We start from the raw sequence: 12738 nt of genomic DNA on the forward strand, positions 1-12738 counted from the left end.
AGATTTTTCAAGGCAGAGGATTTTTTGTCAGCAAATGGCACTGCAGAAAATGTTAAAGGAAGTTCTTTCAGCAGAAAAATCATGAGATGGGAAGCTGGATACACAAAGGGATAAAGAATGCCATGAATGCTATGTACGTGGGAAAATATAAAAGAATTTTTAAAACATCTTTAGAAAATAATTGACTATTTAAAGCTATAATATAAAATACTGTGGAGAATATAAACATAATAGAAGTAAAATGTCTGTTAACAATAGCACTAAAAATAGGAGGAAGAAATGGAAGTTCACTGCTGCAGGTTTATACACTACTAGATACACTAAATTGTTACACGTGAATGTATATTATAAATTCTAGGACGATTACTAAAAGAGAAAAGCTTGTAGCTATTACAATTATTTTACTTATATTTTTCAAATGCCTGTTCTAAAAATGGGGTGCATTAAGTTCTTAGATCCCTATGGTTTGGGGTAATTAAGAATGCTATATAATGCCATAAAGTGAGCAAGATAATATAAATAAAGCCACTGTTTGTCAAGCACTTAAATTTCTGATGTTTGCACATTAGATTTTAATGGGAACTCTGAAACTAAAGATAACCCTAGATTTAAATGTCAGTTACTAGATGAAAAGAAGCTAGGCTTGGTTAAGTAGGTCTCCTTAGTCCTCGCACAGTTCTTTCTGCATACCTTTCTCTCTGTGCTTTCACAAGTTTTTTGTTTTTGTTTTTTTCTGAAGCTGGAAACGGAGAGAGACAGTCAGACAGACTCCCGCATGCGCCCGACCGGGATCCACCCAGCACGCCCACCAGGGGCGACGCTCTGTCCACCAGGGGGCGATGCTCTGCCCCTCCGGGGGCGTCGCTCTGTTGCGACCAGAGCCACTCTAGCGCCTGGGGCAGAGGCCAAGGAGCCATCCCCAGCGCCCGGGCCATCTTTGCTCCAGTGGAGCCTCGGCTGCGGGAGGGGAAGAGAGAGACAGAGAGGAAGGAGAGGGGGAGGGGTGGAGAAGCAGATGGGTGCTTCTCCTGTGTGCCCTGGCCGGAAATCGAACCCGGGACTTCTGCACGCCAGGCCGACGCTCTACCACTGAGCCAACCGGCCAGGGCCCTGTGCTTTCACAAGTTTTTAATTGTTTATTGATTTGTTTTTCTCTTCTAATGGACTAAATGCCTTGAGGCGTGGACTCGATCTGTATTTTCACATCTTCAGTACCTCATGCAATTCCTGGTTCAAAAATGCTCAATAGACATTTGCTAAAAGAATGAGAGGTTTGTGTTTTAGAACCTTGAGTATCAGGCTAAGAAATGTGTAGTTTACTGTGTAGGAAGGGGAAATCAAAGGAAGTTCCTTTTTTTGAAGAACTGCTATGACTATGCCTTAGAAAGAATGAGGTAAAAAACAGGACAGACTGAGGAAAGGGAAAGCAGGTGAGAGGTAAGAAAAACTGATCAGGGCTTAGATTAGTATATAGCAATAGAAACAAAAATGGTGGACTACATAAAATATAGAGGTAGGATATATACAACTTAATATTACTCTTTATAAAATTTTCAATTTCAAGTCTCAGTGATTGGGGGAATGGTGGTGTTAATAACAGAACCATAAGTCAGAAGGAAGAAGTAATACGGCAAGGATGTTAAGGCATTGCTGGGACATAAAAATGGAAATGTTGAACAAGAATTTAGGAATAAGTGGCATTCAGATGCAAGCTAGAGATTTAGATTTAAGAATCAACTCTGTGGTGATGAGGCTTCATAACTGGGTGAGCATCAAAAAGAAAAAAAAACAACAAATAAAGAAAAAGATAATAAAGTGATATTGGACACTTTTATCTAAAATAATAAAAACTTCATGCCATAAAATTACAGAAAAAGTAGTGAGAAAAATGTAAGAACCAGGATAGTGATACCCAAAAAGTAGCAAAAGAACAAGGAGATTAAAAAAGAGGGAAAGAGACTACAACATATGCTAATGAGAGCTATGCGTACTGACAACTGTATCTAGTTATAGGCCAGGCTGAGGCTGCCAAGGAGCTTTCAAAATAGTTTCAGTAAAGCAATTGGGGCACATAGCCTATTTGTCAAGAATTTAAATAACTAACAAGGCAGGGCTTACAGTAAGTATGAAGAAGAGTTAGGGCTTAGACATTACAGTTAGCCAGTATTAAGTGTTAGGCACCATCTGGGTGGTAGGGATATAAAGAAGAAACTAGATATAATCTCTGTACTCAAACCCCATAGTCTCACAAGGGAAGATGCATATACAGACTTGGCAAAGGTAGCTTTACAGTTGTTTGTATAGAATACCATAATTAATAAATAACATAAGAATAAACTGTGCTTTGCATACTCACAACTGTAAACCTACTTTTGCCCCACCCTGTAGTTATAAAAATATATACTGACTGGTAAACACAGTGCTGAGGACAAGAAGTTCATGGACAAAGGATATGCAAGAGTAAGAGTTTCCTTGAGAGGACAAGTAGAAGTGGTTTATGGTAACAAGACAGGGGAAATGAAAACTTGTTATTTGGCAAAATGAGTATTTTATTATGGAGCTACTATTAATCAAAATTCTACATCTAGCTCCTATTTATTGAGATAAAGTTTGTATCAGAATTACTCAACAAAAATATGTTTGCCTCTTGTAATGCCAGAGGCAGCAGCAAATTAGCTATTGTACTATTTCACTTCTATACTATTTGTAAAACAGTATCCTTGGGGAGAAGGAACTCCATCACTATTCTATTTTTCATTTACTAATGACATTAACATGAGCACCATAAAACTAAAGAACACACCTAAGAGACAAAATTGTTTAATAGTGAGCTCTATCAATTGACACAATAAGAAAGGGATTCACTGACTACATATCATCAGTTAGTATTTATATACATACTTCAAAATCACAAAGTAGATCCTGGAAAGCAGTTGAATTGGGAATAATGGAGGTCTCATGTCCACTATCAACAGTTCCCACCAAGGAAAAAGTTAGATGGAGAATATGGCTGTTAAGAAGGGAACGTTTCTTCTTAAGCAGCATTGCTAGCAACTAAAAGAAAGGAAAATCAAATGCTTGTTATTAATCATACTATATATACAAACAAATGCAGATATACACGTTTAAATATATATGTTTATCTATATATGCATACCCACTGCAGAACTCTATGTAGAGCAATCCCCAAGACTTCTATGCTGATTTCCAAATTTTAATTATAACATTAATATTAGAGAGAATCTAAGAAGCAAGGAAATTCCATTACTCCATTATGAAAATATCCACTTTTACGTAACTTTCACTTCACATACAAATTTTTAAATTGCTGTTATCATCATGCATATATAATTTTCTATTCTTTTTCTCTTCATACATTCTATCAGAAGGATTTTTTTCTTTTGTAACATAGTTTTTTTGTTTTTGTTTTTGTTTTTCTTTCCATTTTTTTGAAGCTGGAAACAGGGAGAGACAGTCAGACAGACTCCCGCATGCGCCCGACCGGGATCCACCCGGCACGCCCCACCAGGGGCGAAGCTCTGCCCACCAGGGGGCGATGCTCTGCCTATCCTGGGCGTCGCCATGTTGCGACCAGAGCCACTTTAGCGCCTGAGGCAGAGGCCACAGAGCCATCCCAGCGCCCGGGCCATCTTTGCTCCAATGGAGCCTTGGCTGCGGGGGGGGGGGGGGGGGGGGGGGGGGGGAGACACAGAGAGGAAAGCGCGGCGGAGGGGTGGAGAAGCAAATGGGCGCTTCTCCTGTGTGCCCTGGCCGGGAATCGAACCCGGGTCCTCTGCACGCAAGGCCGATGTAACATAGTTTTTATGTTTTAAAAAGTCTAATAATATTTTATGGAATGTTACAGTATTATTAGTCACATGCTATTGTAACATTTAGGTTGTTCCTATGTTTTCACGATAAACAATGTTGCAATAAATCATTATAAGAGTTTAGCAAAACAAAACTCTCACCAAAATAATGTGATTAAATCAATAGAAAACAGTGTAGTAAATAGTCTATCCATTTCCAATCAACTATTGGCTAAAGCTACAGAAGGCATTTGTACTTCATTTACATTAAAGGGATTAAATCTGGCTCCAAATACTTTTTCTCTGCTTACAAGTAACTGTCTGCCTAAACCTAGTAGAGACTGTGGATATACAAACGTGTAATTTTTAACCTCACATGAGTTTTCAGGATTAGCAATGAATGGTACAGCTATACCATGGGTCTCACTCTGCTAGGTTAAGTCAAGGGGGTGAAAGATGAAAGGAGGGTGAGGGGAGAGACAGGGAAAATGGGGAGAGCTCTGCTCTGCTACTGATCTGGACGTCTCTAGAGCAGGTGGTAGTACGACCCCATTTCATTTTATTCCTATTTCTATAAAAAAAAATCCCAAACTAGCAAACCATTGTTCTGAAAATTATTCAAATATATCAAAACTATACTGAAATAACATAGCCTAATTCAAAGGTTGAGTGAGATTTGATAAAATATGAGAATAAGGATAAACCAAATAAAGAAAACAACTCATAATCTCACTTGAAATGTGTTAGTTTTTAAAAAAATTATTAACTTTTAAAGGTTATTTGGCAATATAATTCTTCCAGAGTTTGAGAACACAAGAATAAAACTAAGGTTTTATTTTCATGTAAAGAAAAGCAAAAGGAAAGCTTTATGGTTACAAACCTGGTAGCCCTTGATTCTTTCCATTTCTTTGCTGGCCAGTGGGTTGCTCTTGACCACACAAACCAGGGCCTTGACGGCTGCATAGAGCCCTTCCACATCAGAAGCCATGGCCACCAGGCCCAGGATGGCTGCGGCTCCACCAATGTACTGCAAGGTAGTGGCAACAGGCTTAGGGACAAATGTTCTTACTCCTGATTAAAAGACAGTGAAAAATAATTAAAATAAAGCCCCCATGTAAATAAGAACTGAATAAGTCATCTTAATAAAATTTTATTAAGCATTAATAACACTTAAAAAAACCCTTCAATCCTAAAGTAAAAATTCTAAAATCAAACAAACAAAAAATCCTTCAAAGTAGATTCTGGGAGAAAACAATGAACACTAACGTATGTACTCTCAGAGAAGAGCAGGAACAGAGGAGCGAGCAGAAGAGCGCTGGGTTTGAGAGCAAGCACAGATGTTTCTGTGTGACTTCGGGCAATGTAAGAAGACTCACAAGTACAGAGGCCTTCAGAATGCTTTTCTGAGGTAAGTGAGAATGTCTTCATAGGACTGCTGGGGAATAAATTTGGGGAGAGCAAAAGCGCTTCAACTCTGTGAACTGCGCAGTGGGATGGAAAAGCCATCCTTGCAAGGATGACATATTCCCTCATGCAAAGCACATTACTGACCATTACACTCAAAGCTTCTCCCAGTTATGTAATCTAGTAACAGTACATCAGTGACCCCAGAAGAGCATAATTATGAGAAACGCAGTACTGGAACATTGTGTCAAAAAAAATAAGTTAAACCTTGCCCAGTTGGCTCAGTGGTAGAGCATCATCCCGGCGTATGGATGTCCCAGGTTCAATTCCCAATCAGGGCACACAGGAGAAGCAACCATCTGCTTCTCTACTCTTTCCCCTACCCTTTCTCTCTCTCTTCATCTTCCACAGCCATGGCTCAATTGGTTCAAGTGCAAAGGCCCTGGGGACTGAGGATGGTTCTGTGGAGCCTCCACCTCAGGTGCTGAAAATAGCCTGGTTGTGAGCATGGCCCCTGACAGGCAGAGACCATCAGCCCCAAATGGGGTTGCTTGGTGAATCCTGGTCAGGGCATATGTGGGAGTCTGTCTCTCTATCTCCCTTCCTGTCACTTGAAAAAGAAGAAAAAAAAATTCACATCTACACTCCTAACATTTTTTTGTTGTTGTTATATTTTTCTGAAGTTGGAAACGGGGAGGCAGTCAGACAGACTCCCGCATGCGCCCGACCGGGATCCACCCGGCACGCCCACCAGGGGGCGATGCTCTGCCCATCTGGGGTATGGCTCTGTTGCAACCAGAGCCATTCTAGTGCCTGAGGCAGAGGCCACAGAGCCATCCTCAGCGCCCGGGCCAACTTTGCTCCAATGGAGCCTTGGCTACGGGAGGGGAAGAGAGAGACAGAGAGGAAGGAGAGGGGGAGGGGTGGAGAAGCAGATGGGCGCTTCTCTTGTGTGCCCTGGCCGGGAATCAAACCCGGACTCCTGCACGCCAGGCTGATGCTCTACCACTGAGCCAACCAGCCAGGGCCCTAACATTTTTTTAAAATGGCATTGCTTGAATGTCATTTGCCTACTGATCAAGATTTAGATTTTTAAAAATAAAGCTAATATGCATTTTATATTTCATATGTTCTTCAGTATTCATAATACTTTCAGACATTATGACACTGGATTTAGAAAACTTCTAAGGTAAATGGCTCTGCAGAATGTGTACCAGTTCTGAATTTTACTAGAGTTGGAGTCACAGTGTTTACACTTTGAAGCTCTTATTTCTAACTCATTTCCAAATAACAGGAGTGCTCATGAGTGCCACCACTCCTGCACCAACAATCATCAACATCTCTAAGTCTTTACATCTGTCTCTAAATGTACTGTGACATTTACCTTGAAATTACACAGAAGTATCTAGTCAGTGCTCATCAGTGATGACAAAAGAAGAAAAATTAAAGGGATTTTATAGAGGTTACAATTTCTAAAGTGGGCTGAAGTTTGAGATTATTACATTAGTCCTAAATATTACAAGAACATTACAGGTTAGCACTATAAAAGATGAACCGCCCCCTTAAATGAGGGAAGTGAATGCAGATTTGAAGGAAAATAAAGAAGTCTGGAACAACAACAATCTGACTCACCCAAGTACCCAATCAAAGTAGCTCCAATTGTCCGTGCAGGTCCATTAAGATGTCCTGCTGAATTGTGGATTAACTTCACAGGAGTGGCATTCTCATGGGAGGAAATGCCTAACTGAAGAATAGGAACGGATAAAAAAATGTAACTAGAGAAGAACAGTCTGAACATTTTTTAACTAAAGTATAGTTGACATACAATCTTACATTAGTTTTAGATGTACAACACAGTGATTCAACATTTCTGTATATATCTTACTGTGTGCTCACAACACTAAATCTAATACCCATGTATCCCCATGCAAAGTTTTCACACTACCATTGACTATATTCCCCTTCACCTTTTCACTCATCCCCCACCCTCTTTTCCTCTGGCAACCATCAGCTTGTTTCTTGTTTCTATGAGTCTGTTTTCTCTTGTCTGTTCACTTGCTTTGATTTTTTTAATGCCACATATAACTGAAATCATGTAGTATTTTTCTTTCTCTGTCTGACATACTTCACTTAGCATAATACCCTCTAAGTCCATCCATGTTGCAAATGGCAGGACTGCATTATGAACATTTTTATTGAAAAAGAAAAAAAAAGACATGATGGGTAATGTATCTTTCCTCTCTCCCCTTATCAGAATATTAAAAACATGAGCATTCTTTTTTTTAATCTGCAAACACTTCCAAAAGTGTGTAAATTCAGAGAAAGTAAGTACAATACAATCTACTACTGAGATGATGATGACGGGTTCTTGAGAAATAGCTTCAGAGGTCTTTTCAATAAAACTCTGTTGTGGTTTAAAGGTTCGCATCACTCTCTGCCTTGCAGTACTTCTGATCAGTAAACATATTAGCTTTACTCTGTATTCAGAGTTTATAAACACACTCACCTAAAAGAAATGTTCAATTCGGTATGTATATGTGTGCATGCACACACACGTGCACATAGTGTGCTTTCAAGCAAATACAACCTTAATACTTTCATTTTATTGTTACCTGTAGAACTAAATTTATGTAGTTTATGTTCCTTAGAAGATGGTACACATATTCACAGACAAACCTCTGCACAAAAGCTGTCAATACTTAACTGTTCCCAAATCCTTTCCTTCTAGTCTCTTGATTTCCTTCCCCTTGGATTTTGCCTTCCTTGATCAACCAAAACAGCTCACTGAGGACTCCTGCCTTATAAAACCCAATGAGTCCTCTTAAGTTCTTTTCCATGCTGCTGGCTGCTATCCTTTGTCTTCTCAGCTGGTTCTTCTTCATATCCCCAACTCCACAACACTGGGATATCCCAGGTATCAGCCTAAAAACCTTTCCTCTTCTCTATCCACACCTATGCTTTGGTGAATGAACCTAGTATCATGGCTTCGACACCATCTGTGAATACTCAGGGCATTCAAACCCTATGTCCAATGGCTCTGACAGTTCCACTAAGAGTCAGCTTCTCAAACTTTTGCAAAACATAATTCTCAGTACCACCCCCTCAATTACTCTTCCTATAGTGTTCTCCAAATAAAAAAAAATGACTCCATTTTCCTTCTTGTTAAGAGTAAAAAAGTCTTGGTGTTATCCTTGACTCTTCTCCTCACAATCCAGCCCATCAACCATCAAAAAATGTTAGCTCGATCTTCAAAATATACCTCAGATCTGACCACTTCTCATCACAGTCTCTGCTTTCCCTGAGTTCTGACCACCGTCATCTCCCATGTGAATTATTATTGCACTGGCCTCAGAACTGGTCTCCTTGCTTCTACCTTTGTCCCCCTTCCATCTATTCTCAATAGAAGTTATAGTAATCCTGGTTAAAAAGTCCTAACATTTCATTCCTATTTATGAAACTCCACCATGCTTTGCACCTCACTCGGTTAAAGTCAACATCTTTAGAATTGCCTATCAATTCTAAACAAAATAGTCCACTATACTTGTCAGAGTCCTCCTCCTACTATCCAGGTCTAGTTTTATTCCACTCTAGTCACACATGCCTCTGCAGCAGGCAAGCACTTTCCTTGTGGCCTCAGCACCTGTGTTCCTAGAATGCAACCCCCACCTACACTTACACTCTGTCCATTCTCCATATTCTCACTGCTTGCTGCCTCATCTCTTTCCAAGTCTGTTCAAATTTCACCTTCTCAGTGAGGCTTCTCTGGCCATCCTATTGGCAACATTAATCTTATCTCTTTCCTCTTCACTGCTTTATGTATCTGCATAGCACTCTTCCCTTTCTAAAATATGCTTAAAATTATGTTATTTCTTTAGTTATTATTGTCTGTCTCTTATGAGAATGTAAGAACCATAAAGGAAGAAATTTTCTCTTTATCCATTAATGTGTTCTAAACAAAATGGTGCACTTATTAGGATCCAGAAAAACCTTAAGTTGTAGCCTTAGAAACAGCAATTATTGTCTTTAGGTCTCTGATTTCAATTATTCAAATTGCCAATAAAAACACAGTATTATAAACCATGCACTAAAAAGGAAATTCCTCCTTTTCCAAATGAAGCTAATATCTAAATATGTTTTGGTTTAAGTTCCAAGACAAAACAACCCAATATAACGCTACGTGAAAGGCATTGTTTGAGCACCACTTAGGCGGTGCACATGACAAATCTCCAAAGCACCTTTCCAGGGAGAATCGCCACCACTGGCAGGAAATCATTCTGCTTACCTGCTTAGCAATAGCTTTGCTGTCCAACTTGTTGTACACCTTCCGGATTCTTGCCACTGTTAGGGAAGACACCGAGAGTGTATAGAGGCCAAATGATACCTTTTCTTCTGGTACTAGTAACACAGGAGATTGGACTATTCCTTCTGATTTTGCATCTTTACCTTCAAAAGAAAAATAATCTTTTTCAAAATCGTTATTCTAACAAATACTTGAATCTGCATATCACTTTAAATCAGCATACTTGAAAATCTTTTGAAGTGGAACAAGGGAGCTAAATTGGAAAACTTTAATTTTCAGCTCTTCATTTATTTCTTTAAGTATAAATAGGGAAAGTCATCTAGTCACAGAGCTTTACAGTCCAAGTTTTACTCTGAAAATATTCTTAACATACAGCGTAATATAAAGGAAGAGTTTTCACTGTTATCAAACAAATCACAAAAACACTTACCCTAGGTTAACACAAGAAGAGAAATGAAAATGAGTGGAGCGCCCGTGACCTTTGTGCGCTAGGCCTCCTCCCCAACGACAGCCCCACCTGTACTCTCTGTCATCTTCTAGACAGCATGGCAGAGTGTTTAAGAACACAGTTTTAGAGCTAAAAGGCTTACGCTTGAATCTCTGCTATATCACTTAAAAGCTGTGTGACCTATATATCCCTGAGCCTCCTCATCTGTAAAATGGGGATAATAATTGTACCTAACTCTCAATACTTTGAGGAGATAAATAAATGTATGTGAAAAGCTCAGAACAGCTGTGACCTTTATGTGTATTAACTTACGTGGCACATATTAAGTGCTCAAGAAGTGTTAGCTATAATAGATGCTATCTAATCAAGAACATGAGTAAAAGATTCTTCAGCCATAGGCTTATTACCATTTACAATATACTTCTTCTAACTTCTGAGAACTTATGTAGAACAAGAATAGGGAGAAGGAAGACACTATCTGAAAAGAATACTACAGCTTAACATCAGTTCCTTTGATTCCAAATTATTTTTTGGGAGAAAGGATAACAAGAAGTGAACAGCAAGAGTAAAGAGATAAGAAAAATTTATGACCAGGTGGTGGCGACATGCATAGAGCATTGGACTGGGATGCAGAGGACCCAGGTTCGAAACACCCGAGGTCGCCGGTTTGAGTGAGGGCTCATCTGGCTTGAGCCTGGGCTCACCAGCTTGAGCACGGAATCATAAACATGACCCTATGGTCGCTGGTGTGAGCCCAAAGGTCACTGGCTTGAGCAAGGGGTCACTCGCTCTGCTGTAGCCCCCTGGTCATGGCACATATGAGAAAGCAGTCAATGAGCAACTAAGGTGTCGCAAAGAAGAACTGGTGCTTCTCATCTCTCTCCGTTGTCTGTCTGTCCCTATCTATCCCTCTCTCTGTCTCTCTCTCAAAAAAAAAAAAAAAAAAAGAAAGAAAATTTCAAGTAAACTGCTCTAACCTAAAGAGTGTGTGTGTGTTTTCTGGACCTATCATTCCTTCCTTTAACTAGAGTAGATACACTTCAAACTGCCCCATGTAATAGGAAAAATTATAGAAAGAGAAGGCGGCTGAGGTTAGACTCTTAAGGAAAATGTACCCCTACATCTTAGAGCAGAAAAAAGGAACTGGAAAATTAGTGATCAGACATGAAGACAAAAATCAGGAAAGTACACTATGATTACTGGAGTAGAACACTGTGAATAGGAGTAAATGATCAATAGTATCACACTGAAGAAAAGTAGAAGAGTAGGCCCCATTTTTTAGATAAACATAAAATATAATGTTATAGACACACATGCACTTAATTCATGCTTCTACACTGTAGGGGTTAAGTTTTATACAACCTGAATAAGAGTTCAGTTACTCACATGGCATACATACAGCCTGAAAGCTCCCAACATAATTTGGTCCTAGTTCATAAATTATCGTAATGCTTGAAGGAGGTAAAACTTCTTCCAAAAAATGTGTGGGTCCTAGGCGCCAAACCAATGAAGCAATTTGGCGTTGGGCAGGTGGAGTACCGATGTATGCATACACTGTGCTGACAACAGGTGGATTTGTCGAACCTGAACCCCCGGGAGTACTGTGAACATAATGAAGCTATAAAGAAAACAAAAGCAAATGTGTGAGCTATGATCAAAAAAAAATTCCCCCTCCCCGAGAAGATAAGCATTCTTGGTGTATTTTTTCATTATCCCAAGGTCATAAACCTTATTAACATACAAAAGCAGTTGGGGTGAGAAATAAGGGCAGACCAAGATTCTGGAACCTGACATGGAAGTTGGAAACATGTTATCCAACTGCCTACTATAGATAACCTATCTAATGCTAAAAGAAGGCACTGTAGTTGGTTTGCATAGCAAATTAATAATGCTTCTATAAAATTTTTGGTTGATATAAAAACAGCTTTCCAACTATGGAATTCAAGTATACTTGATACCTTTAATGTGAGTCTGTTAAGTAAAATTATTCATGAGAAGTGTTTCATAATGGATAAAGTGATATTAACATATTAGAAAAATAAAATCTGTTATAATTTATAAACACATATTTTAATCTCAATGTAAAATACATTTTCAGATTTGAAATCATACTACTGCTCACTGACAACGTGCTTAAATTATCATACAATTTATTTACATTAAATGAGTATACAAGATAATAAAATCAAGTTATGTTTTGTTGTATAAGCAGCTTTCATCATTTGAGGGAACAAGAGACATTTCCATCAATTGTTTTGTCATAACATTGTCTGTCAATTGCTTTGTTAATACTATCCTAGTTTCAGATCAAATCTATTATTCCACATATTAAAGAACAGTTCCTTACGATGTTAATAGTACGAATCTGAAGACCAGTATATGACCTATAGCTGGTTTCACAGGACTCTGACTTCTTCTCACAGGCACAGTGATGATGACGATGTAAATACAGCAATAATAAATCTCCTATCTCTCAATTCTAGAAGCTGAGGACATTTTTTTATTTTCAGTAACACTAAAAGTAACAGAGTAATCTACTAGAGAATCTACAAAGCCATTTCAAATGCAATTGTGCATACAAAAAATAATGACCATTCTCTCAGAGTGCACCTGAGGGTTTCTCCCAGTGACACACAATATCACAATAAAATATCATTAAAGAGGGAAATATATTCAAGGAAGCTGTTGGTTTCACTTTTTAAATTTTAATTCACACAAAAGGACAAACTTTGCCTTTGTTGCTTCTTTCACAAATCAATACAAAGATGTAGATATCA

The 12738-nt window shown here is 38.8% G+C and overlaps 1 protein-coding gene across 7 annotated transcripts in view; it reads right to left on the reverse strand.

Annotated features, from left to right (window-relative positions):
- Positions 1-12738, reverse strand: part of WDFY3 (WD repeat and FYVE domain containing 3) — a 286019-nt gene that overhangs the window by 93607 nt on the left and 179674 nt on the right. For all 7 annotated transcript variants that reach the window (XM_066385911.1, XM_066385917.1, XM_066385914.1 and 4 more), the window contains 5 exons: positions 11348-11579; positions 9496-9656; positions 6846-6957; positions 4690-4880; positions 2902-3054 (listed from right to left, as the gene is read on the reverse strand). In XM_066385911.1, the coding sequence (XP_066242008.1) occupies positions 2902-3054; positions 4690-4880; positions 6846-6957; positions 9496-9656; positions 11348-11579 (849 nt within the window). The remainder of the gene's footprint in view (positions 1-2901; positions 3055-4689; positions 4881-6845; positions 6958-9495; positions 9657-11347; positions 11580-12738) is intronic.

The sequence above is a fragment of the Saccopteryx leptura genome, chromosome 5 (genome assembly GCF_036850995.1).
Source record: "Saccopteryx leptura isolate mSacLep1 chromosome 5, mSacLep1_pri_phased_curated, whole genome shotgun sequence".
In the NCBI taxonomy this organism is placed as follows: domain Eukaryota; kingdom Metazoa; phylum Chordata; class Mammalia; order Chiroptera; family Emballonuridae; genus Saccopteryx; species Saccopteryx leptura.